At 47.0% G+C, this 25,417-nt stretch overlaps 3 protein-coding genes across 3 annotated transcripts; all 3 read right to left on the bottom strand.

Annotated features, from left to right (window-relative positions):
• Positions 1 to 2,465: 2,465 nt before the first annotated feature.
• LOC117587058 (alpha-(1,3)-fucosyltransferase C) lies at positions 2,466 to 4,125 on the bottom strand. Its single transcript, XM_034277499.1, has 2 exons — positions 3,136 to 4,125; positions 2,466 to 3,079 (listed from the first exon to the last, which is right to left on the bottom strand). Exons 1-2 carry the CDS (start codon positions 3,966 to 3,968, stop codon positions 2,587 to 2,589), a joined length of 1,326 nt encoding a protein of 441 aa, XP_034133390.1. The 5' UTR covers positions 3,969 to 4,125; the 3' UTR covers positions 2,466 to 2,586.
• A 2,747-nt stretch (positions 4,126 to 6,872) lies between these two features.
• LOC117587159 lies at positions 6,873 to 8,888 on the bottom strand. The gene is made up of 2 exons (XM_034277665.1): positions 8,535 to 8,888; positions 6,873 to 8,464 (listed from the first exon to the last, which is right to left on the bottom strand). Exons 1-2 carry the CDS (start codon positions 8,882 to 8,884, stop codon positions 6,877 to 6,879), a joined length of 1,938 nt encoding a protein of 645 aa, XP_034133556.1. The 5' UTR covers positions 8,885 to 8,888; the 3' UTR covers positions 6,873 to 6,876.
• Positions 8,889 to 19,439: 10,551 nt separating this feature from the next.
• LOC117587140 (DC-STAMP domain-containing protein 2) lies at positions 19,440 to 22,122 on the bottom strand. The gene is made up of 9 exons (XM_034277647.1): positions 21,414 to 22,122; positions 21,100 to 21,357; positions 20,670 to 21,049; positions 20,453 to 20,621; positions 20,084 to 20,392; positions 19,923 to 20,025; positions 19,803 to 19,871; positions 19,549 to 19,744; positions 19,440 to 19,448 (listed from the first exon to the last, which is right to left on the bottom strand). The coding sequence occupies exons 1-9, from the start codon at positions 22,120 to 22,122 to the stop codon at positions 19,440 to 19,442; spliced, it is 2,202 nt and encodes a 733-aa protein (XP_034133538.1).
• Between the last annotated feature and the right edge of the window lie 3,295 nt (positions 22,123 to 25,417).

Here is a 25,417-nt window from a genome sequence, read left to right as displayed (position 1 = left end):
GGAGCTGGCTGCCTGCCTGGGGAACAAACAAACAAATTAAAACGAGCATCGACAGCAGCCGCCGCAGCAGCAGCCGGCTGCTTTTCTCAGGTGAGAAAACGGGGGCCCTACAGCACAGAGCAATGCATTTTCACGGCAGCGGGAAAAGCAAACAAGAAGCGGCGGCACAGACAGACAGACAGCAGCAGAAGCAGCAGCAAGAAGCTGTAGCAGAAGCTGTGTGGCTGACTCTCTGCCTCTTTAATCCCTCAAAAAACTTTGGCCTAGCACTTAGCGGTTTACGAGGCAGCCAAGTAGCAGCCGCCACTGCCCCTAAAGTGTATTTAGATATCCCACAAGTGGGCAGAGAGAGAGCGCTGTGGGGTGGGGCTTTTCTTTTGTGTATCTTTTGGCGACACTTTGTCGTGATTAAGTTGTTAAAAATGGGATAAATTCAATCAAGTTTATGCATTTATTGTCTTAAATGGAAAGCTAACTGAGATTCACAGTGGTAGAAAGTGCGTAAAAATAGTTTTAACTTGGGGAAACTGTTTCGGGAATTAAATGCAAGGCAAGGGAACTTAGAAAATGGAAATTAAGTAATGAAAAATACAAAAAAACCAAAGAAATATTCTCTGACAATTCTGCAATTATTTTCAGCATAGTTTTTAGGAATTTTCTGTAGATCCCTGCCAACTGGCTCTATCCATAGCACCTACTCCTTCCACCCCTCTATAGCTGCTAACTCCAGCCAGCTTCAGCCCATGAGTCTTCCCCCCGCCCTGAACTTGACACTTCTGCTTCACGGTGTCCCGCCCGAAATCAGTGTGGGAAAAAACAGTTGGAGCGTCAAATGAAGCGCCGCCCGAGAGCGGAGAGCGGCGAAACCAATTCCAATTTCAGGTGCAACCTCCCAAAAAATACAACAACAAAAAGAGAGAGAGAGAGAGAGAGAAGAGAAGATCTTGCCGCCAACGCATTCGAGAGAATAGTGAGAAAAATGTTAATGATAAACCTGTTTGTCAATTAAACACAAAATATATTGTAATAGTTGATAACAGAATAAGCAAACAGACAGACAACGGCACAGAGCTCCAGATGCCGCGCTAAGAACTTCCCAAGAAACAAGAAGAAGGAGAAGGAGAGGTAGAGTAGGGAGGGGATAGGGGCCTGGGCTGGTGCGAGGGGAGACAACCTGTCAACCCACAAAAGAGGGCCCAAAGGCTGGACCCTGACATCGTCGCCTGGGTTTCATTATCGCCTTTGCTGCCTCTACCTTTGCCTTCAACTTTGAGGCATGTCGCTGCCCTCTCTCTCTCTCTCTCTCTTTCTCTCTTTGCTGCTGCTGCTGCTCTGGCTTATTGTTTAGTGAAGCATTTAACTTATAAATATTGTTGTATGTTGTGTGTGGCACAGAGACCAGGGAAAAAGAGTGTTTTGTATATGTGTTACCGTTTTGAAAGGCAGCGTCTCGAATGGGGCAAGGCAGGGCCAGGGCCAGTGCCATGGCACTTCAGTCTTGCGTCTCTTCTTGGGGCAGGCAGGCATCTCAGCTCTCGCTGTGAAATATTTCCCATGACAATTCTGTTTGCTTTTCGTGTGCTGCATTGTGTCTTGCCCTCTCCCCTCGTTCGCTCTCTCTTGGCACCTCCTCACATCTCTTGCGCCCCCTCCCCCCCCCCCCCCCCCCCCATCGTCAGCTCACCTCATCTGTGGGGCTCTCGCTGGTCTTGTCGTCGCCCACTCGTGGATCCCAGGGAAGCAAGTGACTACAGTTCGTCGCTCTATTTGCTTTATCTATGCTCTGAGCTGAAACCCATTGGCATTGCCGCCATTGGGGCTGTCCGCTTTTTCCCAGGCCCTTGGACACAAGGCTGTCAAAGTCGAATCTTGCAGCTTTGAGTGGTATTCTCTCCACGATAGTGCCAGTGCCAGTGCCTGTCCAAATGGCGGCATTTAGGACTGTTTTCAACAGCCCAACTGGCACGAGTTGGCATCCCAGGCATCCTCCTGCTGCTCCGATTCTGCTCTCCGTCCTTCGTTTTGAACCAGTTGCGAAAATAACCAAACATTTTGAAAGGAAATTATGGGATATTCATGGGGATTAATGATATGCGACACAGGGAATGCTCTAACTGGGGGAAAAAGAAAGGGTTTGAAGGAGGAATACTCATTGGAAAAAGATCTGGATTGTGGGGTCATCTAATCTCTATTTTACTCCGATTTGTGTCTGCCATTTGTTGAAATAAACCTGCAACGAAAGCTGCTGCTCTGCACCAAAAGCATCTCCCATTTCATAATATCCTCAGCTGCCCTGCCCAGAAAGAGTAGAACTTATTAAGGCGCTGACTCCCCCTAGGCCCTTCCCTTCTGCCTGCGCAGAGCTGTCGGCGAGGTCAATGAAGTGCCGCCGAAATTCCGCGGAATTAAACCGCCAAAAAAGAAAAGAAAAGAAAAGAAAAGAGAGAGAGAGAGAAAGAGAGAACTTAACTCGGAACAAAACTGAAGCGAACGATGCGGCCAATTTGCGATCGTTGGTAATTATATTTGTTTGTGTGTGTGTGAGTTTGCGGTTTCTGAGTGTGGGGGAAGGAGCCGAAGGCTCAGCTAAAAGCGGTTCGTTCGATTGGGGCACTGGTAGCGCTGCCACCAGTCGACAAAGGGAAGATGCACGGCAACGGGAAAGGAGGGGACTCCCTGTGCTCCCTCTGCTGCTGCTGCTGCTATTGTCTGCTGCTGCTCCTCCTGTGGCACCTCCTGGGGATTCAGTGTCTGTGGCTGATGTCGCTGCGTGAGCAGATGGCACAGCGAGCAGTAAGGCTCAAAGGTGGAGCGTAGCTTGTACTTGGAATGCCACCAAAAGTAGCGTTGATACAGCTCCGGCTGTGCCATCAGCGCCTTTAGATGCTCCACCAGCAGTTTGGCGGTGGCAAAGTCCCGACTGTTGACGTAGGAGCCGGGCGGCACGAGATTTGTTAGATTGCCACCGCCTATGAGCACGGGCACCATGAACTTGTCGAGTGCCTGATAGAATTGTGGGTGCACAAAGTCCGGACAGGAGCTGGGCTCAAAGATGAGCATAAAGTAATAGGCGCTGCAGCTACAAGAGAAGGGATTCGATTTTGTTTAGGGAAAGTAAATTCTATTGCCACTCACGCATGATAACCTCTACAGCTTTCGTGTGCCTCCAATTCCACATGTTTGCGCATTTCCATCAGATAATAACTCTCCGCCATTGTCTGTTCATTCACCAAGTACATCATGTACACCGCCAGGCGATCCTTTAGCTTCAGGTGCTCATGCAGGCCCACAATCATGGGCGCAGACATTCCCTTGGAGTAGCTCTCAATTGGCTGCTCGAAAGCATTGAGACGGCTCGTCTCATTGTGCAGCGAAAAGTAATACTCGGACCACACCAGATCCGAGTCCAGGCGATAGCTCATTGTCAGATTGAATGGTGCCTTGAGAAAGGGAATCGGATTCTGTGTTTGACTCAGGGGAGCACTGCCAGAGAACACCACCAGATGATCAGCGGTGTGGTGAACACTCTCGAGGCCAAGTGGAGAGTACGGCTGATCGGCATTAAAGACAATCGCATCGAAGGGTTTGGCGTGAAAGTCTCTGTCGGATGTCACCACACAGCCGCACTCCATGTGCACGGAACGCTCCCAGGCGGGGCCTTGGTTCCAAAGGAGAATGACTGAATGATTCAGTGGCTTGTGGACGCCCTGGCACTTTTTGTAGATGGGAATGATGGCAAAGAGCAGGCAGATCGTCACCACAATGCTGAGCATCTTGAGCACATTCATGTAGTACTCGGGCGTCCTCTTGTGGCGCTGCAGATTCTGTCGGGCATCCTGTCTCTTCCCTCTGGGCACACGTAGTTGAGGCAGCTCCGCCATTTCCCGCTGCATTTTCTGCAGACTGCGTCGCTGGCTGAGGAGAATTTTATCCAGAGGCTTCGTGTCCCCCTTTTTGTCTGGCGGCATTTCAACAAACAATTTGGTTGACTGATAGTAATGTGTGTGTGATGCTCTCTTTTGGTTGAGGCTTGGCAGAGGGGAACAATGATTATTTTGCCGTAAATCTGTGAGAATTTCGATGTAACAATGCGAGTTGACTAAAGGTTTTGGGTTCGGCTTACGCACTCTGAATAGCCGAAAAGGGAGGGACTGCTTTGAGTTGTAGATTGTGGCAAACTATGATATGTTTTTTATAGGAAAACAAATCAAGGAAGCAAGTTGAAGCCCCCCCCAATTGATTGCCTCGGCGTCAAATGGCAACTCCACCTGATGATGCTTTTTGCCACTTTTCATCGTCAGCCAAAAACAGGAACAAAGTAATCAATCATTTTGCGCCAAAACCATCGGAGAACATGACAATCTGCAAACAACAATTTTGTGTAAGCGCTGGGCGAGAGGGGGGAGGAAGTGGGAGGTGTGTACAGGCAGCACGTTGGATCCATCCATCGTTGATATATCACTGCAATTTCCATTTTGCAGTTGCCTCATTTCGAATGCGTGCCCATGGAGGAGGAGGATGTGGCAAAGGCAGAGGCAAAGGCAAAGGCAAACACGGGGGCCACATGGAGAGTGTAGCTGGACATGGGACGTGCCAGGCGCTTCTCCACGACACTCCCTCCGGAACGTTGTCTCAATTATAGTGGGAAGTGGCAAACCTCTGTGCAATTTTCCAATTGACAACCATTTAAATGTTACGCATTTCATGTTAAACTTCCCATAAAACGTGACTACAGCATAAAAAGGGAAACAAAAGGTAGAGGAGGAAACATTGCCCAGGAGGTGACAGGACGGGCAGCACGTAGCAACAGTTTTGTTGGGCATGTAAATTGCCCATTCGATGAGTTATGAAAGTGAAATGGATTCTGCATACACAACAAATAAAACAACTCCTTAGAACAAGAGCCACAGACAAACCAGAAACGGAGAAACAAAATCCGAGAGCAGCTTCCCCCCTGGAACATGTATAAAATTTAATTATTCCAGCGAATCCCCAAGCCAAACAAAAGAGCCATTTCGAATGCAGCTCCACTTTGGGCCCTGTAGTCCTCCTGATCCTCGCTCGCTCGGCTCACCTCAAGGCTTCGCCTTCAAAGCCAAAAGTCAGAGGAGAATGGAATTGAAATTCCATTCATTTTGGGGGCGTTACCGCAGCGCACAGTCTGAAAGCCTTAACAACCAAAATGCAATAAATATGCATATGAGAGAGAGAGAGAAGTGCTGCCGCTGGAAGGAGAGTTATGGGCCACGATTTGAATAATTTGGTTCCCACACTTTTGGCCACAAAAAACAGACCAGCAAACAGCCTCAGCAGTCGCCACAAACCATTTTTAATTAAAGTTATTAATAGGTTCCAGGAGAAAGAGAGAAGAGAGTAGCAGACTCTTCTCTCTCCTGTGATCTCTCGTGACTCATGTGGCAGCTACTTAGTTCAAGGTGTCCTTAAGTCCAACCTAAGACCTAAGGCCAATGGCAATTAAGTGCCGCCGCACACATTGCCAGCAGCAGCAGCAGCAGCAGCAATTTTGGTGGCAACTGCTTAATTATCCGAAAAAGCAACGATCCTCTTCGATTCGATTTCAGAAACAAAAGAACCGCCAGCGCCCAGCTCTGACTTCACTTGGGATTGGGATGGAACACAGACAAAAAGGTTCGAAAAGGAGCTGCAAACGAATTAACATGTAATTATCGCAGCTTCGTCTGGAAATCGAATCGAATCGAATCGAATCGAATCGAAACGAATCGCCGGGCGACACCCAGACCAAAAACAAACTTGTCTCTCGGCCTAGACCTAACAAGGAACAAGCAGAAAATAATCTCAAAAGTAGAGCGAAGGAGGGAGAGAGGGAGAGAGGGAGAGAGGGAGATGCAGAGCCAAAGGTTGTGTGGCAGCTGCCTCTTGTTGCGTGCGTGCCAGTGTCGGTTGCTGGTGCCGTGATGGTCTTCGGGGTGTGTCTGCTTCCTTGGCCCTAAAGAGGATTCCACACACTGACCACCCGCGCACTGCTAACGCCAGCAAAGGCACGAAGGAACACATACCATGCCGATGTGGCCAAGTGGCGCTAAAGTTGTCAGTCCTCTAAACCCTAATTAGGTGTTATCTACGACCCAAGCGCGCCCCTTCTTTTCGTACGAGTAATGTGGCTGGTTGGCTCTTCTCCATTGATGTCCACCGACAAAAACACAGAGAGAGAAAAGGTGACTGGAACTGCATGGAGGATGTGTTTCTGGACTGTTTCGAGCTACAACTCGAAAAGACCTCCAAAGACTTTCACTCTCCACTGAGTCATGATGTCACATGGATCTTGTTTTTCGGGGGGCGCCAGTTAAGTCATCAGGGAAATGCCACGATTGCCGTCCATCCATCCATCATCTGTGCTGTGAGCCACACACACACACACACAGTTTTTCGGTGATTATCACTGCCCGGCACTACTAGGGGTAATCTTTTCCCCACCGACATTTTGCGCACAATTGATGGCAATTGTGGCGATCATCGCTGTGGATGGATGACACATGCATAGCCCCCAAAAGCGGATGCCGACAATCAGTGGAAAGCAGAAAAGAGCAGACAGAACCGGACAAAAGCTGATTGAAGAGGCTAAGTAGTGACCTACTGTCGCTGAATGCAACTGAATGAATGCAAAAGCGAGCACAGAACACACAAATTAGATATAATTAGATGTGAACTGAGGAAAGAGCAAGCTTATATTCTACTTTACACGTGTCGAGCGACGTGCAGCAGCTCTTGGAACGTAGAAGATCGAACGAAGCCTTCCAAGATCTAACGTTCATTTTGGCATTGATTTTTCGCTTACAAGTGCCTCGCACGCCTCTGTTGCCATTAACCCATTCGAAAGCCCTTCTTCTACTTATTTTATTTATGTTGCTTCCCCGGCAATTTCTTGCATATGCAATACTTTTTGACCAGCGAATCTTTTACACATTTGGCCGTAGCCGAGTACGAATCCTTGCGACTCAGCTCATCCACATTCATTTTGAGCGTACTGCTCCTTGGATTCCAACGAACTGTGGCCTCGAACTTCGGTTTCTTATAAACTGTTTGAAAATTCAGGACATAGACATGCTCCGTGGCTGCTGTGGTGCTCCTTTCACCCAAGATCTCCTTGCGATCCATCACTTCAACGCTATTGAGTTGGAAATTCTCACAGAGGTGTGTGAGTTTCTTGGCCACCAAATGTTGGTTCATGCCTTGCACCACAGCGCGTGCCACGGCCATGTATTGGGTGCGATTTGTGACTGTTGTCGTGGGGTGGCAGGTGCACCATTTCTCGGTGATGCCTGCCTCCGAGCAGCTGCGATTCTCTGGCAGCTCGAAGAACAGCGATCGACAGTTCGGACACTTTTTGGCCTTGATTCGTGCATCAAAAGCCTCGTGGGAGCGCGTATTTAGCTGCAGAATGTGCTGCAGGGTCATGTGCACATCGTAGTTGGACGACAGCCGATTGCGATTCTTACGCAGATTCGCCACATAATGGGGATACTTCTTGCGGAACCATGGGGGCACATACAGCCACATCATGGGCAGACGCTCATCCAGGTAGCCCGACTTGGTGCGCGTTCGAATATTGCCAAAACGATAGCCATGATCGCTGACCAGCAGCACAATCGAACGCTTGAAGAGTCCCAGTTTGAGGAGCAGCAGCAGATACTCCCTGAACAGATGATCCATGGCACTGCCAGCCGAAAACACATTGTGCGTGAAGCTGTTGCTCCAGAAGACACCAAACATGGGCGTCTCCTCGAGCAAACGTTGAACAAACTGCACGGCAAAGTCCCACACGTAGCCGGAGCTGATGTGGCGACCCACACAGAAAATCGTTTCAAACCGTCGCTCCAGCTTGAGGGTTTTCTCAATGGCCCGCACAAACGGACGGAGATAATAGTCGACTGGCTGCCGGATGAATCCTGGCTTGTGAAAATTGAACGTGCTCAGTGATTGGCAATCCTCGGCGTAGGCTGTGGTGTAGCCCGCCTCCTTGAAGTGCTGCCAAATGTAGTCCAATGAGTCTTCGAAGCCCCTGACCTTAAACTTGCCAGCTTCAATGTTTTCCACATGATTGTCGCCCGTGAGAATGGCCAGGAGATTGGGCAGCGTGTTGTCGCCCACCTTGTTGTAGCCCTGCATCTCGAACCAGCCGGGCAGGTTCTTCAGAAATCGCAGCACCTGTGGCATGGTGCGGCGGAGATTGATGCGCGAAGTGGAATCAATGCCCAGGATAATGACATTCGGCTTGGGGTCCTGCTCGTCGTTGAGCAGGCGAAACGAATGCACCAGCTCCTCGGGTGTGAGATGATCCTGGACAAAGGTCATGGCATCCCTTTGCGTGATGTTTGATTTGTGGTTCTTGCTGTTGCTGCTGTTGAGGAAGCATCGTGTGGTTATGTATTCCACATCGTTGGGCACCACCAGATTATCGGTGAGGGGTATAACCTTTGACATTCTGTGGGGGATACACAGAAGCAGATTTATGTAGGGTTTATGTTTCAAGAGTTTCTCCGCAGTTCTCCCACCTGTATGCATCATCGGGTATTGTGGCATTGCCATCCCTGTAAATCTTTTGATAGCCACACTCGAGTGTCACATTCTCCTTGGCCATTTTCCTGGCCAAATCCAGACGTGTGTGCACTCGATATTGCTTCAGTTTCGGATCGTATTCGGCCGTCACCAGTTCGCTATCGTTGTGGCAGTCCTTTAGCTTGATTTTCTTGTAAATGGCCATGACATCGGCACTAAAAGGATCCACATAGGGCATCTTGCACAGCGGACTATTCACAAAGTACTTGGGCATTGCTGGTTGTTGCCCCGCGGCAGCTGCAAGTGCCACGAGGCTGAAGAGTGTGCCAAATGGCACTAGAAGCATGCGATTCATGGCAGAAACTGATCAGCAGGGATTGAGATCTGAGTAATTGTACTTCGAGTATGACTAAAGGGCCGTGGAAAGAATTGATTTACTTGTAAGAAGCGACGGACTGGCTGAGAGTTTCTTTGTGAATGAATAAAGTGGATGGATCGGCAGATTGTTCTCTTTCCAGAGCTCTTTTTTGGAGCCTTAAGGGAAGATTCTTTGAGGTATTCTTTCAGCTCAGATCTTAATGGTTTAACTTTTAAGTATTTTTAGCATAAAAATCGATAATATCAAAGCTGATTTTACATCATTCCTGAATTGTTTGCTTCAAAATTGAATAATCTCTCTCACTTTTCATGCTCGTGGTTATATTCCTAGCTATTGGGCTGCTTAATATCCGTTTTCAATAGTTCTGCTCTTAAGGCTTTTACCACTCACTCAACTCTCTTAAAACTACAATTTATAAAACAATTTGCTACGCTCTGATCTGTCCCCCGTGTTCCGCACTTTAAAGTGTAAAAACAGAAGAACGTTAAAAGGCTTTCCATTACTCATTCTCCAGCTCTCTCTCTATCGGAGTGTATATCAGATACGGGTAGTGCTGCTATGCCCCAGAGAACCGCTGGCCGTACAATTTGAGACACGGGCAATTATGTAAATAACGCGGAGGCGCCTCCGTGCCGAAGGACACAATGTAGGATGACCGCAAAAATTATTGCCGGCCATTTGCGCAAGTGAATGCGTGACAAAACGCAGAAAACAACCAAACAAGACCCAAGGAGCGAGGGTCCATATAAACACACGGACACAATGGGCTGGCCGCTGGCCGCTGGCCGCTGGCACCGAGGCGCAGCGGGAGTGGCAGCGAGGTCAAAGGTCAGGGCGCGCTAATGTTGTGCTAATTGCGATTGGAAAACGCGCTGAAAACAGTGTCTGCTGAGGCGCCGGCGCTGCCCTAATTGAAGTGTCCTTCAGGAACAAAGAGTGATTTACAGCTCGAGGTGGAGGAGAAGTGCTGCTTGGAGGGAAAGCCATAAGGAAGGAGGTAGAAGGCAGACAGCAGACAGCAGACAGAGCAGCATCCGAGACGAGACCACCCGGGGGCAAAGCGATCAAACTGCTGCTGCTGCTGCCACACAGCATCCTGGCTGGAGGTCCTGCGATCGATCCCCACAAAAAGTGGGGCTACCTCTGTGTGCTACCTTTTGTTTGGTAATTCGATCGCTGGCGCACGCGTGTCCCGCTTAAGGCATCGATGCAGCCAGCGAGAATTCAGTCGGGCGGGCCAACGGCTGTGATCTTTTCGGCCAGCAGTTGGAGCCAGGTGTGATATGTGTAACTGGATATGCTCGATACTCGTCGAAACGTTGATCTCGAGGCATATGCCAAGTGGCCACTGGGGGGGCCTGCCACAGCCACAGCCACAGCCTGCTGTCTGCTGTCTGCTGTTTTCTGTCTTTGCTGAAAGCTCATTTATCTTGCTCTCCCTCTCGCCCTGCCCTGCCTTTTGCTGGCCACCAAGGTTGATTGCAAATTTTTGGCAATGACCCCTGCAGCAGCCCGCCCGCAAGAGGCAGCTGCCACTTGTGCTGCTGCTGCTGCTGCTGCTGCTGCTCGGCAGACTGGAAGCAGCTGCCGCCTGAAGGCAACTACCAAAAACTTCACCCACTGGCCACCGACCACCGGATCGACGAAGCGTTAAAACGCACACGTTGACAGCTTTTGTTTGTGTCTTTTGTGTGGCAGTTGCAGCATTTCTGCCGCTTGCTTAATGTGCGCGATTTCTATCTGCAAATATAAATTGTAATTATTGCATTGTGCTGCTGCTGCTGCTGCTGCTGCTGTTGCAGTTGCAACTTGTTCTTATCGCCAGGAACCATCGGCAAGGTCTGCCAGCAGCAGCAAACAGAAATTAACAAAAAATTGCAAATGAGTGTCGAAAAGCGGCGGCGGCTCGGCTCTCCCCCTCGCTGCGACGCCATCACTTGACTGTCTGTCAGGCCCAACTTGCAGCATGGTTTTGTGGCGCATTCACCTGGCTGGCATTGTTTTATGACTGCACGCCCTTGTCTTTTTTTTAGGTGTATGCCCTGTAGAGGAATAGGCGTAGATCGAAGGGGAATATGTGTGCTATGGGCAGTAGAAATATGTTCCAATATTCGAGCAGATTTCAGCTTTATCATTCCTACAAAGAACCAACCAAAATGCAGCTTAAAATATGTTACTTCCAGCTCCCAGTATTTCCTTTATTAAAGGGTACACTTTCGTCGTTACATAACCTTTATTTGATAGCTTTTGTGCCCTCAAAAGGGGGTGGCGTCTGCTGGGAAACGAGACAAAGCGAAACAAATTGGCCAACTTTTGTTGTTGCTGCTCTTTCGCGCTTTAACACTCTGTTTGTGACTGTGTGTGGTGTGTGTGGTGTGTGTGGGGGCATTCATAAAATTGATGATGAGAAGCCCAACAGGGCAGAAGGGAGTAGCAGCGAGCAGGAGGAGGAGGTGTACTGTGTGAAATATTACGTTGGCTTTTGGTGACGACAGCTGCCACTGCCGCCGCCTGCAATGCAGCAGCAGGGAAAGAGTAGAGAAGAGAGCGGGGGGTGTGGCGACCACCCTGCAAGCTGTAAGAATCAACGAAGAAATGATTGAAGAAAATACATTTTAATTACTGCCTGGCTGGCCGCCTGATGAGCTGAGCTGACCTGACCTGACCTGACTGATGAAAAGTGATGAAAATTGCTCGAGCAATCGACACTGCACCCGTGGAGATGATCCACAACGAAAATGCGAGCGTTAATCAATAAAATTTGTGTGTGTGTGGAACCACAAGTCAAACATTGGGAGAAAACCCACAAACATCGCCCTGCCTGCCTGCATCCAACGGTGCGTATGAAATTGAAATGGAGTACGACCACCAGACAAGGCGCCCCCATGGCGAGAGCGAGAGAGAGAGAGCGAGAGCGAGAGCCACTCCTGGATGGAGCCCCTGAACCTTTGATTTATCTCAGTCAAGGGGTAAACGTGGAGTCGATCACAGTGCCAGAGCAGCCACTCCACACTCCACTTGTTTTCGAGTGGATTATTAACTGCGGCATTGATTGATGCCCCCCACACACACACACACACACGAACAGTCAGCAGAGTCTGGTGTGCAGTCTGGTCTGCTACATGGACACACCTTCGCCTTTGCCTTGAATGGAGGTCTCTTGCGTCTTTGCCACGGTCATGGCCTGTTAATTGAAATATGTTTTTGTGTGTGGCTCTCCCAGTGGTCTGCAGTTGGGGTCTGTTGCCAGATCAAAGGGGTATCTGCGCAGTGTGGCGTTCGAATGATGATTTGATTAATTCGAATCGGAATAGAAGAGACGCTGCAGATGCACGCTTAAGCTTCAGCTGCAACAAATCCATGAAGATGCCTGTCGATGATGGTATCTTTTTCCCTGTACTTTTTGCTGTAATTAAAACATTTTCAAAACAAAAACCAAAAATGTTCTGCAACTTTGATGAACAAAAAACAAGGCAAAAAAAAAAAAGTGAACAACTTTCCCTACCCTCCTGCTCGCTGTGACATTTTGTTGTGTCAACTTTTTGTGTGTGCCAGTGGAAAATAAAACATTAAACAATCATAAAAATAAATACATTTTCCCACACTGACTGTGGCGAAGTGGAAGAGAGCCAAAAACCAGCAACAGAAACAGCAACGAACACCATCAACAAATAATAAAAACGAGAAGCAGTCGAGAAACTTTTGTACTACATGGAAATGTCATTCGCATAACAACAGCAGCGCAGGCAGACAGCGGACAGGGGACAAGAGACAGGAGGAAAAGGGTTGTGGTATGCAGTGGCTACAGATACCCTTTGTGTAGATCTGTGACAGTTGCAGTACTTCGAATTGTATTTAGATTATTCTTGAAAATTAACATTTATTTCACAGCGAAACATTAATAACTTTTGAGTCATTTTTGATTCATTTTCTGCACTTGCCAACCTCTATAAAACCCCACAAATACCCATCCAGAAAGTGTATGCTTGCACCTCCTCAGCAATGATGATGATGATGATTACGCTGACGATGATGGTAATGGTAATGGGTGATGTGGCGACAACAAACCAAACGAAACAACGCACAAAGTTTCAATTCTTGCACAGTTCCGCCCATGTGCCCCTGTCCCCTGCCCACTCCCCATTCCCTTTGGCACTTTAGGGTAAAGTTGGTGGCACCTTTTGTGGCAACTCTTTGTTGCTGCTGTTCTTACTGTTGAGATAACAGGCAACAAAATGTTTGATGTACTTGAAAGTTAATGTTTTGTGGTGTCAACTTTTGCCGCGGTCTCCCGCCCTCCCTGCCGTCTTCGTCGTCGTCTCTGACTTTTGCTGGCGACTTTTGCAATGGCCTGAAGTTTCCTACGACTTTAATGGTGGGGATTTTCTCTAATTTGAGTCTACGAAAATTAGCCTGCTTTTTCGGTTGGGTTTCTTTGGCTGAGCAAACTTTGACCTTTCACACGCTCCCCAACTGCTCGGAGATTGCCCCACCCATTACACACTTTTGCTTTCAAGGAATTACAGCGCCCGGGCTCCATGCAATATCTTTATCAAAAGAACTTTTAGCCGCCTCATTTGGGCCACGAAAAAAAAAAAAAACAGAAAAACAAAACAAAAACATATTTTCCCACGCAAATTAACACTTGACGACTTTTGTTTCCATTTCATTCCATTCCATTCCATTCCATTTCGATGTATTTGCACAAGATGACTTCATTTTCCTTTGGGGCTTTTTCTTCTCTCTTTCGCTCTTTAAATAGTTTATTATTTGTTGACTTTTCTCCGCTCGACTTCTTCGTCACTTCGTCGGCTTATAAAGTACAAAAATTGGTGTCTCATTTGTTGGAATTTCTGTAGTACTGGGTGCTCCATGTCTTTGTCATTGTTTCAATTTTTCAAGTGTGTGTGTGTGCCACGAATATTGGGTAATATTTACAGCTATGTACGAGTGTGTCAGCCATTCAACAGTCACTAGTCATTGTAGAGACCAGGGAGAGGTGTGAGATGGAAATAATTGAGGGTGGGAATACCTTTTGGTGAGATCTTTAGACTAGAAACTGCTCTAGAAGTGTACCAAATATTTAAGGAGCTTTAAAAATGTTTTCCGTGATTTCTGTTGATTTAAATCTCAATCTAAAATCCATTCTCCATCTCCATCTTTTCAGCTCCAATGAATCCTCTCAATCTACTTAATCAAAAAGCAATTCAATAGCAAACGGAAAGTGAAACTGAAAATCAGGTAAGCAAATGGTGGGACAACACTTAATCATTCTATCTGCATGGCCATAAACAAGTTGCCTCTTTGCCACCACCAATTGATGCTACACGGTAGATAAGGCAAGTGCAGTGGCGCTAACAGGATCATAAATTCATGCGATATAAATCTGAGAGATAAATTCTCGGGTAAGAGTATGAGTCAAAGGTGTGGCAATCCACCGTCTGAGTGCGTGTGTGTCCCTTCTGCTGCTTTTTTTTTTTTGGTTCGAGGGCAGCTATAAACCCGCACACACGTCGAACAATTTTTGAATTACTTTCGTTTTTATCGCCAGTTTTCATAATTTACACGCGAGCTGCCTAGAGAATGAGCCTTGAAGGAGTCTCTAAGGAGAACTCAATCCTCGTAGATGACTTCATCATAAATTCACCTGTCGTTTTGGTCGATAACCGGACGGGGCACCGCTCTCTGCTTCCGTTGCCCAACATTGTCCGTTCGTCCGTCCGGCAATCCATAAGAAGGTGCTGACTGCTGGGAAAATCTCTACAATAACCCCTACGATATATGTCCGTGTGTGTGTCCTCAGTCTCAGTTTCAGTCTCCTGGGAGTAAATTTATGAATTTTGTTTGCGTGGCAAGTGCGCGAATATTTCGTGGAATTTGTCGCAGTCTCGAGTCGAGTCGTGTCGAGAGTCGTGCGGAGGAGGGATACATTGTCGCGCCATTCGAATTGAAATTTCATTAGTTTTACGATGCCTCATGCCCCTGGACAACCTTCGATGTTTGTCTCGAGGTTTACGACGCTTCCGTGGAAAATCTAGGAACACCGAAAACCTCTAGTCGCGCGAGTCGTCGAATGAATTATGGAAAGCGATTTACATTGCTGCTGCTCCTCATATGTTATATGTTGTTAATGTTTTCATTTGGGTTTTCTCCTCTGGCATTTTCTTATTTGGCAAAGGCATGAATTATGGATTTTTGTTTGTTTTTTGTTGTGAGAGAGCGAAATTTGTTTCCATTGTTGAATTATTTTGTGTGTGGATTGAGATTCCGTTTGTCCATGGATACAAATGGATGAGTTTCAAAGGAAAGAATAAACTTTAGATAATTCTGCCACAAAATAAATAGATTCATTCCTTGGGTTTCTGTGGGCAAAAAGTTCACAGAAAGTACTCGAATTTGTCTTGTTATATAACTCATATTAAATCAAGTCCTGCCACTGCCAGAGGGCATCGTTTTATTGAACTAGTTTTGACCTCTTTGGGCGAGTCATAAAAAAGGAAAACTGCAATAAAAATGTATCAAAAAGCTGTGGATGAGCAGCAAGAGACATTAGTGCTGAAGAGAGGGAAGGAGAGAGATTGTTATATTCTTAACAATATTCCGGATATTTATGACCTTTGAGCACCACCCGTCGGCTCCCCGGGAATGCCCAAGGGGCAAATGGAGCGTGTTCCGTGTCCCATTTTCCCGAATGTTGAATGCGTGAAAAATGTTGAATGGAATGGAAATGCAGCAGAGGAAATGGAGATGCGGAAAATGGAAATGCACGGAAAATAAACAAAATGGAAAAGATGACAAATGATTATGGAGCATAATAAATTTCAGCGCTGATTGAGCGAAATGCAAAGCTGCAGCTGCAAAATAAAATGCAAGAAAATATGCCACGAGGAGGAGCAGCAGCAGCACCAGGCGATGGGTTGCCTCTCTGGGGGCATACCGATATCATCATCCACATCCATTAATGAAGCTAATTTGCTGCACAAATCCTCGGTTGGTAGCTGCTCGAAGCCTGCCTCAATCGTAGCTTCAAATCCAATTTGAAAAGTCGACAAAGCAAACAGACAAAACGCAGACAGACACGGACACAGAGATTGAGGGTAAAAAGTTGATCCTGGTTATGGCCGAGACACAAGAGTGTCATCCACTGGCTCCAATCATATCTCAATCCATGAGGGAGTCTCCCTCCACCTTCTCCTCTTCATATCTCAATGCGAGTGGAAGGCTCTTCGCCTGGCAAATGGCTGAGAAATTGCCGAGGCAGCAACTTTATTGTCTCCAGCAGTCGGATCCTCATATCACATGCTACCATAACCCTCTATACCCCTCTCCATGTGGATGTCCAGGCAGTAGCAGTCCTCAGCTGTGTTCAAGAAGTTGGAATTTGTTTTCTTCGAGTGCTTTTAACCCAGCAATTGCAAGTATGAGTGGAAGTGGAAGTGGAAGTGGCAGTGCCAGTCGGAATCGAAGTGGCAGTGCAACTGCAGTCTGCCGTCTGCTTCGTTTTTCTGCTCTGATTGGGTACAGTGCACGACAAAAGTTTGTCATTTGTATTGGCTGCATAGCTCCCATTTTACCCTCTGCTCCTCTGACTGCTTTTATATCACATTTCTGTCTGCTTTTGTCTCCCCTGTCTGACATGAGAGCAGCAATAAGCTCGGCTGGACATGTGGATTTATTTGGTTCTGTAGGGGTTTTGGATGGGGAATAATCATATTTTCGGGTAGTTTTCACAGAAAAATCATTCAGTTTAGGAATCAATCAATGAAGAGTCGTGTTCCCCGGAGTTTGTGCTTTAAAAATGATTCCCAAATGCTTCCTCTAAGAACCTTTTGGCTTGTTTAAGCTCAGAAATACCCCTTAAATATGTACTTTCCATTCATTCATTAAGTACCTTCCTTTAATGGCCTTCTATGCCCATAAACATCTCTCCAACTTAAACCTTTCTTTACCTTCAAGTTCCTCCCCCCTGCCCAAGTCCCAACAGTAATTGTCGCCATTTTAATGATGCTAGAAGCCATTTCCATTGCATTTACCCACCCAAACAGGAAAACTAAGCGCCCATCAAGCTATTTCCCACCGGAAAACCACCCACGAAACTTCATATTTAGATGGAAAAGCTGTTCAAAGGGGGAAGAAAAACCTGCAAGGAAATGCTTCTTCAAAGGAGAACACCCACAAGGAAAATGTAGTTAAGAGAGAAGAGGAAACCGCACCACCCGCAACGAAATGTCACATTTAAAATGCATTTTTATGCATTTCTTTCAATTAAATTGCACTTGAATCCATTAAAAGGGTGCCAGTGCAAAGCGGAAATGGGCATCGACACGCGATACGGTGATCAGAAGTTGCCTCCACCCACTCCCCCACAGTCTGTGAACTCATGAGAAACCAGACAAGGACGCTCCTTACGCCCACCGTGCCACATTAATTGTGTTTTTGCCTCAGCCCCCCCCCCCCCCCCCCCCCCCCCCCCCCACGTGTGTGTGTCTGTGGGGGGTTTCCCTTTAAAGTTGTAATTAGGAACTTCGGTGGCAACATGCCTCTCTCTGTCTGCTCCATTTGAAAAGTGCCCTCCCTGGTGGTCATTGTGTGGGCGTGGCCCTTGCAATTAGAAGCCGCCCTCCCATCCAGCCACCCACACAATTGTTGGATTCGTTTACCTTTTAAGCGGGTTGGCGTTTCTGTTGCAAGTGCGGTTTGGCGTTTAGCTTTTTGCATAGATGCTGCTACATGCCACACAGAGCACACACAGAACACATCTTTGCAGTGTGGTTTAGGGATTCCGGATACTAGTTCTATGTTATCCTGGGCCTGGCCAAAATTCCGCGTACTCATTGCCGCTTTGTGTCTGTTATCCTGGCGCTGCCCCTTTGCGGCACGAAACTTTCCCACTCGCTGCACACACAATCGTATCTCGTATCTTTGCCTCGTGTTGTGGTTTTAGAGAGCAAAGCAGAGGGAGAGACGCATCGCTTTGTTCTCACCTCACACAACATTTCACGTTTGCAATTGCCACCGCCGCTGCGGCATATCAGAGCTTTGTATCTTTAAACAAAATTGCCAAACCGCAGCGAAGGGGGGAGAGAGCCAAGCCGAACGCCTGTAAGCCGAGAAGCGTTCGATGTGAGGCGCCTGATTAGGCTCCGGGGCAACACCACCACCAACCGCAGAGCAGAGCCACACTGAAAGTCATCGACAGTTGAATGGAAATTCGGGATTTGCAATCGCTTAAATATTTATTCAGAGACTGGAGAGCGAATCTCTTGCATTTGCATTTGGGGCGAAATTATTTTCCTTCAATTTTCCACACAATTAGACGGCGAGGAAAGCCACACACACACACACATATGCAGCAGCAGCAGCAGGGCCAGACAGGACCTCTCACGACTGCCTTAAGCCAGTGCCGCCTCGAGTTGGACAAGGAGAAGTGCCTTAATGCCTCTGTAAATTGTGCCTGCAGTTTGGAGTTTGAAAGGCAAAAGACACATTTGTATCTGTGGGGGGCTTAAGTAGCTCGACAGTTTCCTCTCGCTTTCCCCTACCCTCCCCGCAAACTCACTTGAGAATGAAAACCTATTTCACTTGCCAGAAACTTGTTACCAGAGCAGCGGAAGGAACTGAACTGAAGGCTGTCTGGCAGTCAGACGTGTGGAAAACTTTTCGCCGAATTTTATATTTATTTGCCCTACTTCTCCGAGGGAGGGGGGGGAATGGGGCTGCTGGATGGTGTGTAGGCGTGCCTCTTGGTATAGGCATTTTCATTGAGGGGCGGCAAAGCAGCCCGCCCAGCCCCATCATCATCATACTCGTAAAAAAAAACAAAGAGACGGCAAAAGTTTTTCAATTTTTGCAAACAACTTTAGCAGGAGACAAGCCCTTCCATCAGGATACGTACGCCTCCTGTTGCCGCCTACCGTTTCATGTCTTTTAGAGGATGCGATACGACAGGAGAGGACAGGAGTGGAAGGCACAGGAATCCCTCCACTTTACGGGCTACGTGTAGGAGTTGTGTAAACATTTGTAGTTTACTTTCAGTTTGGTGGCAGACTCGTAAAATCTGTACGCTTCGAAGGGATGGGCGGCGAACCCTCTCTCTTAACTCAGAGCCCAAAGCCCCGAGTGCGACCTGTTCTGACCCGCAGGTCGACATATAGCTCCCCTGACTCGCTCCACAAAAGTTTCTCAGGGTTTGTTTTCCCAATTGAATTAGAAAATTATACCAAAAGTTATTTGGGATTAAAGAAGGAAGAAGACAGAAAGGGATAGGACAGCGGATAGCGTAACGGATACATTAGTTAATGTAGTAGAAAATTACTTGGACAATAAAGTAGGATACGCAATCGGGAGTGTACCTTTTTTTTTGTGAAATTAAAAGTAAACTTTGCAAATAACTTTGACAGAATCATTGAAATGAATGCGTTTCGATCAGCAAAAGGGAATGAAGAAAGTCAAAACAGGAAAGGAAAGAATAGAAAGGTAAAGGCAGAAGCCGTAGAGAACCGTAGAACACATTCTCTACTGCTTAGCCACACTGGGAGAGAGAGAGAGCGTGAGGTTCATGCTAGGAAACTTGCTCACAAATACCCCGATCTTTTTTTATTGAATTCTTCCTCATCAGCCTCAACATCAACATCAACATCATCATCATCTGGGGTGGAAGAACCACCAACAGAATCCTCAGTAGAGTCCTCAACCTCCGATAAGTCACTATCGTCCCAGTATTTTCTCGGCTCAGTGCACAGTATACAGTAGTTATTCGACTCTATAAAGCAATATTGGCAATAGATGCCTCTACAATTTTCCGTGTCGCAATGCACGATATCCGATCTGCAAGAAAGGGAATAGGCTTAAAGATATCAGAAATGAAGGGAAAGCAGGCACCTACGCGGTCAAAGGTTTCCTGCAGATGATACACGTTTTGCACATAAAAGCAGAAGGAAAACCGTTTAAGCACCTGCAAAGGGAATCTAATTGTAAGCCAGAGAAATTAGAGTTTAAAACCTACCAAATCTTCAAAGCACTGCACCAAGAGATGCACGTAAATTGCCGACTGTCCGAATAGATGTGCACGGAACGAGCTCTACGTCGGGATGTCTTGATGAAAGTCGCTGGGGGGATACAAGATTACAGTGGAAAATAGATAGATAGCTAGATCTCAGCACTCACTTCTTTCCCTCAGTATTCGTTCATGCAAATACTGGACTCTGCGTTGTGCATGCTCTGGGTAAAAGCAGGCCATGACCCAATGTCGCACACGAAGACTGTAGGGCTCCCAGAAGACGAGCAGCCAGGCCAGGACACAGAGCGACAATATCTCATAGTAGCGGAGTACATTGGGCTCGCCTGGCACTGGCAGACACTTCTCAGTGCCTAGACCCAAGTTTTCGGACAAAGGCTCAAAAGCTTGGACCAGGCTGCGAAGAATATCTCCAATCATGCCTCCCTTTGTGATGACAATTCTTGTGTAGGCAGGAGCTAAGGGATAGAGCCATGGGTTGGGGAGCTTTTAGATGCATTTCCATACTTTTTACTTACGTTTAAGACCCTCTGTTTTGTGTGCATGATATGACATTATAGAGAGCATTATGTACAGACTGTAATCCACGAAACATATGCAAAAGAGCTGCACGGCAGTGATGACCAAAAAGAGAATAGAACCCGCCATTATTTGATATTCCTCAGGCAGCAAACGAATGGAAGTTATCTGCGGAGGGGAAACTATTAACAGGGGAAGCTTCGAGCTACCAGCTACCTTCACGAATTTGTTCATTTCGGACACACGCAATGGCACAACTCGAATCCCAACGAGTGGCTGTCGCTCCCTGTCGTAAGAGTCAAAAGAATGCGTCAGATAAACATTGTTGAAGTCATTGCTGCCCAAATACAGCAATCGAAAGTAAATGGAACGCAGAATGACAGCAAACACCAGAATGAAGACAGCTAAATCGAGGCACACAAAGAATAGGATAAATGTACGCCGCTCTGCCTCCAAGTGTCTGTTGATCTCGTGCTCCAGTATGACATCGCTGTCCCTGCCCGAAGAGTCATTTGTGGCATTTATTCCTTGCTTGCTAACAAAGCCAATGCTCACCACAAAGATGGCACGAATTTTGGTGAAATTATCCTTTAAACCTGGGGGAAAGGGGAAGCTTTTATTTGGACTCAAAGGTTTTCCCACCTACGTTGAAATATCTCCTCAAAGGTCTCCTGTTGCAGCTTCCCACTGCGTTCGAAGAAGCTGGACATGTCCTTGAGGTTCTCGCAGAACCACACAAAGCGATCCTTGAGACTGCACTCCTGCTGGGTCCCGAATTTGGCTTGGCACTCGTGCAGGCTGACGGCTCCTGCTCCCAGGCAGCGTTCATAGGGTTTGCCCATTTGCAGCTCGAAGGATCTCTGCTGCTGTCGCAGCCATTCGGCACAGGATTTGCAATTGTCGTCTGAGGGGTGAAAGCAACGCCGCAATGGAGCAGCAGGTGGACTCCGATTTACTTACGAATTGCCACAAGAGGTTCCTCCAGATGCTGCAAGACTTTATCCAGACTCTCCATGATCTTTCGCACCTGCATAATGGTGCCTTCGACAGAGCGCTCCACGACATTTATGGGCTGCCCCATGATGTCCTGCATGGGTGTGAGCGCCTGCCGCAAACTACTCTGTCCGCAGGCGAGGCTGTGCCCCATGCTGTCAATGTTTCGAATGATGTTCATCACGGGTCCAGTGCCGGCCACAAAAAAGGCCAAAGTCATGAGCAGAGCTCGTCCTCGATGGCTGCCCAAAGTGGGGAAGATCAATGCCACCACGCATCTGGTTGCACGACTGTAGCCGAGGATCATCAGCAAAAGAAAGAAGAGAACAATGAGCAGCCACTTCTGGCTGAGATCCTGGCTGGCACGCCTTGGATGTCGATAGTACCAGATGAGGACCAGCAGAATGCTCAGCACGTAGCCCGCTATCATATAGAGTGTAATGTTCTTCCAATGATCCCAGCCAGAAACCACAGTCAGGCTTTCCCCTGAAGGATCAGATTCGGGTGTTTGTTCATCTGACTCCGGGTGCAGTTGATAGATGGGAGCCTCTCCCTCGGCGCTATCAGGTCGTGTGCTTATTCTTCTCTCCTCTACGTTATCATTATCACCATTCTGTACTGTGACGCCTTCAAAGTGCGTTCTCTTTGAGGCCAACATATCCTGATTGTGGATCATCATCCCACTCGTGTTTCCATAGTTATTTCTGTAATTATCTTGCTCCTGTCTTAGGCGACGACTGTCTTGGGACTCATCTTTAGAATCACTCATTATTATATAGTAAAGAGAGAAATTTATATTATATTTTGATTCTAGCAAGAGACTTGAAACTCACAGAAAGCTAACGAAAAATTGGGCGTAGAGCGTAGAAAACTTCATGGAAAATATTGTCTTTTACACCGAAAATTGATCATCAAATAAGAAACTCCATTATTCCAACCAAAAATCTTCTTTAAAGTAATACCAAAGTGTGCACCACTTTGAATTAGTGGTTTTCAGATCAAAAATAAATGTTTCTTTTAATTGCAAACAATATAATTGGCTTTTCTTTGATAGGCGGCCTGGAAAATTCGTAGTAATTATTTTTAGAAACTTTAACTTTATTGTGAGGACGGTTCCACATTTAATTTAGATGAGCAATGGATTGGCACTTAAGAGCACTTAAGCTCCCAAAGCTATTCAGGGTAATTTCCCTACTCTAAATCGGACCAGTTTAATCTTGATAAAAACTTTCAACGAACTGCCATGTCAGTCAGCATTTAATTTGCAGAACAACTCCCCGCATTGCATTCGCAGATTTACTATAATGACGGGGTCAACTTAATATAACCCTTTGTCGGAATTCGCAAATTAATTAAAAAGCATTCAACACTCGAGAGCCATCGCAACGCAACGCAACGCATCACTCAGACAGCTGCAGGAGGCAGCTCCACACGTTGGAGTCGGACGGCTGCAGTCGGCTCGCTGCTCCAGTAAGAGTGGTGGGTGCCGGAGGAAGGTTCGGTTTGGGCACCATGGAACACCATAATCATCAATTATTCGCACAATTACCGCAAACAAATAAATATTCTTAATTTATTGTGTTTTTCGATTCGAGCAGCGGCGGCAGCAGCCAGCGCCAACAGACGAAAAAACGGCAACGAAAAATAATATTAAAAATAAATTTCGACAACAGTCGAGAAATTTGTGGGGGGATACGAGTATATGCGAGAGAGTATCTCTATATGTACACTGCCCTGAAAATCGTGTGAGGATTGAGTAGATTGATGTTCATAAATTCTGTCTGCTGTCTGCTGACTGCTGACTGCGCTGTTATCCCCACTCCCTGTCCGTCCGTCCGTCCGTCCGTCCGTCCGTCCGTCCGTCCGTCTGTGAGTGTCATGCAATAAATTTCATAGATGCATTTGGTAATTTCAATTTGTTTTAATGTGTCGCGTTGTCTATTCTATATATCTCCCCGGGCCTGTGGCTGTGTCTGTGCCTGTCTGATGTTTCAGCGTGTAGACACATATAATTTGAGGTTTATTGGCCGTGGCTCGATGGTGTTTTGGCTATTTTTGGCCTGCGGCCTCGTGGGATGTGTCTGTCCCTCGGTTGATGCTGCCCCAAAAGCAATTGTCGCTGCCTATCCTGAGTTAGGAGAACGTTTTGCGGCGCAGCTTTTGAACTTTCCCCCAAGGGTGGCAGCATGCAGCTCCAGCGGCAGCTTGTTAAACATCCATAAACTTGCGTTTAAATGTGGAGAAACTTAAAGGCAAGTTTATGCCAGGTTCTATGGCAGAACTTTTCCCTAAGAAAGACCATAAATCAATTTCACGTTCGATGCCTAGAAATGGGGCAAACATTTCCTGCATTCCTGGGCACAGGAAGCTCTGTGGGATTAGTTAGTCCCCGTGGCGCCACCATTCGTTTTCGGGGATTACCACAGATCCGTCCAGCGTTTTATCATAATTAATAAAGTGTCATACCATGGTGGCCGTAGCTGTACCCCTCCCAAGTTTGGTTCTTTCTTTTTGGTGGTTTCTTGGGGGGTTTTTTCCACATTTATTTCTGTGGCAACATCTTCTTTTCGGTCACATGTTCCAGCCATAAAATAATGTTATTTTCCGCCACTAACGATGTTGTTCTTGTCATCAGCTCTCACCTTTCTTTTGCCGCCGGTAATCGTCCGTTTAGAGCTGACTTTTTCCCACCTCTTTTCCACCTCCTTCTCGTAGAATGCTCTCAGATCGCCCTGGGTGTCCGCCCCACAGCAGCAACAGCAACAACAAATTTGTCGTTTGAATGGTTTCCGCAATGAAGCGACGCAACTGGGGGCAGGGCAGCATTTCCACGAAAATTCCACTCATAAAGTGCGCGCGCGCATGGGTTCTGCCTGCGGTTCTTGCCTAACCTTTTCACGTTTTTCGGCGGGAACTTCCTCTACTTGTGCTGGGCACTGCAACTGGTTTTTCATTTTCGGTCAGTAGACTTCATTTCTTTTCATTAGCGGCCCCATCTAGGGGGGGGGGCCATAAAAATGTAACCAGTTACTAGGCTACGCGTAAAATGTGCCCCCCGCCCGTAACTCTCTCTCTCCCGCTCGTTATAGTAGGGCTAAATGTGTGTGTGTGTGTGTATGTGTGGACTGACTACCTACCCAACTTACTTGATTGCTCTTTTACTATGTAATATATGTGTTACTGGCACAGACAGACGGACAGTTGGTCGGACATCGGCACTTTATTAATGAAAAGCGCAAAAGTTCTTTCTATTTTTTTTGTTCCTCCTTCCCGCTGCAGCTCTTTCGTTTCGGTTTCCCACATCGTGCGTGTGGCCCACATTGAGGTCATGCCACAGGCGGACAGACGGACAGACGGACGGAGAGACAGTGCCAGAGATTTGTTAACTGAAAGTGAACGGTGGTAAGGTTTCTGCAATCTGCGCTAATGAAATGCTTTGGCCAGTGGACATTACACTCACACATGAGGAAAGTTTTCTGGTCTGGCCAAAAAGGTCAGTAATTAAATTGTCTCACATGTCGAATGGGTATGCGAATGTTGTCTATTGAGGCAAAAGATTTGTGCGGGATAAGCCCCAAGGTCTAACGGAATAAGTCATAAATAAAAGCGAAAAGTGGGAAAGCAGAAAGAGGAATCGTGAGGATAACGGATGCTGAAAACTGATGCTAAACCTCATCTCTAAGCAATTTTGCTTAGAAGAGCTTAAACTCTCATCAGTTCCCACTGTATATTTCACTCTGCCAAGAATCACTTTCCGTTAAACGACCCTCTCCCTCCTCTTACATCTCCGCTGAATGTAATGTTTTGCTTATAGCGATTGCCTCTCCCCCCCTTCTTCGCTTCTTCGCATAACCAATTCGAGTTCATTTTGTTTACACAGACGCACTGGGGCCCTCCAACCGAAGATAGACCCAACAACATTAAAACTGCACAAATCATAAAAAAAACACACACAGAGCTCTGACCCCCCC

The sequence above is a fragment of the Drosophila guanche genome, unplaced genomic scaffold (assembly GCF_900245975.1).
Source record: "Drosophila guanche unplaced genomic scaffold, DGUA_6, whole genome shotgun sequence".
NCBI lineage: Eukaryota > Metazoa > Arthropoda > Insecta > Diptera > Drosophilidae > Drosophila > Drosophila guanche.
The sequence above is the reverse complement of the archived record's forward strand: the minus strand, read 5'-3'. Positions and strand labels throughout refer to the sequence as shown.

Bases quoted from the DNA above. Each gene is read 5' to 3' on its own strand.
- LOC117587058 (XM_034277499.1), bottom strand. From the start codon at position 3,968: ATGCCGCCAGACAAAAAGGGGGACACGAAGCCTCTGGATAAAATTCTC. The intron at 3,080-3,135 runs GTGAGTGGCAAT...CTTCTCTTGTAG, and splicing joins AGCTGTAGAGGTTATCATGC to CTGCAGCGCCTATTACTTTA.
- LOC117587140 (XM_034277647.1), bottom strand. From the start codon at position 22,122: ATGATCCACAATCAGGATATGTTGGCCTCAAAGAGAACGCACTTTGAA. The intron at 20,026-20,083 runs GTGAGTGCTGAG...GTATCCCCCCAG, and splicing joins ACGAATACTGAGGGAAAGAA to CGACTTTCATCAAGACATCC. The intron at 19,872-19,922 runs GTAGGTTTTAAA...TTCCCTTTGCAG, and splicing joins TGCAGTGCTTTGAAGATTTG to GTGCTTAAACGGTTTTCCTT.
- LOC117587159 (XM_034277665.1), bottom strand. From the start codon at position 8,884: ATGCTTCTAGTGCCATTTGGCACACTCTTCAGCCTCGTGGCACTTGCA. The intron at 8,465-8,534 runs GTGGGAGAACTG...TATCCCCCACAG, and splicing joins ATACCCGATGATGCATACAG to AATGTCAAAGGTTATACCCC.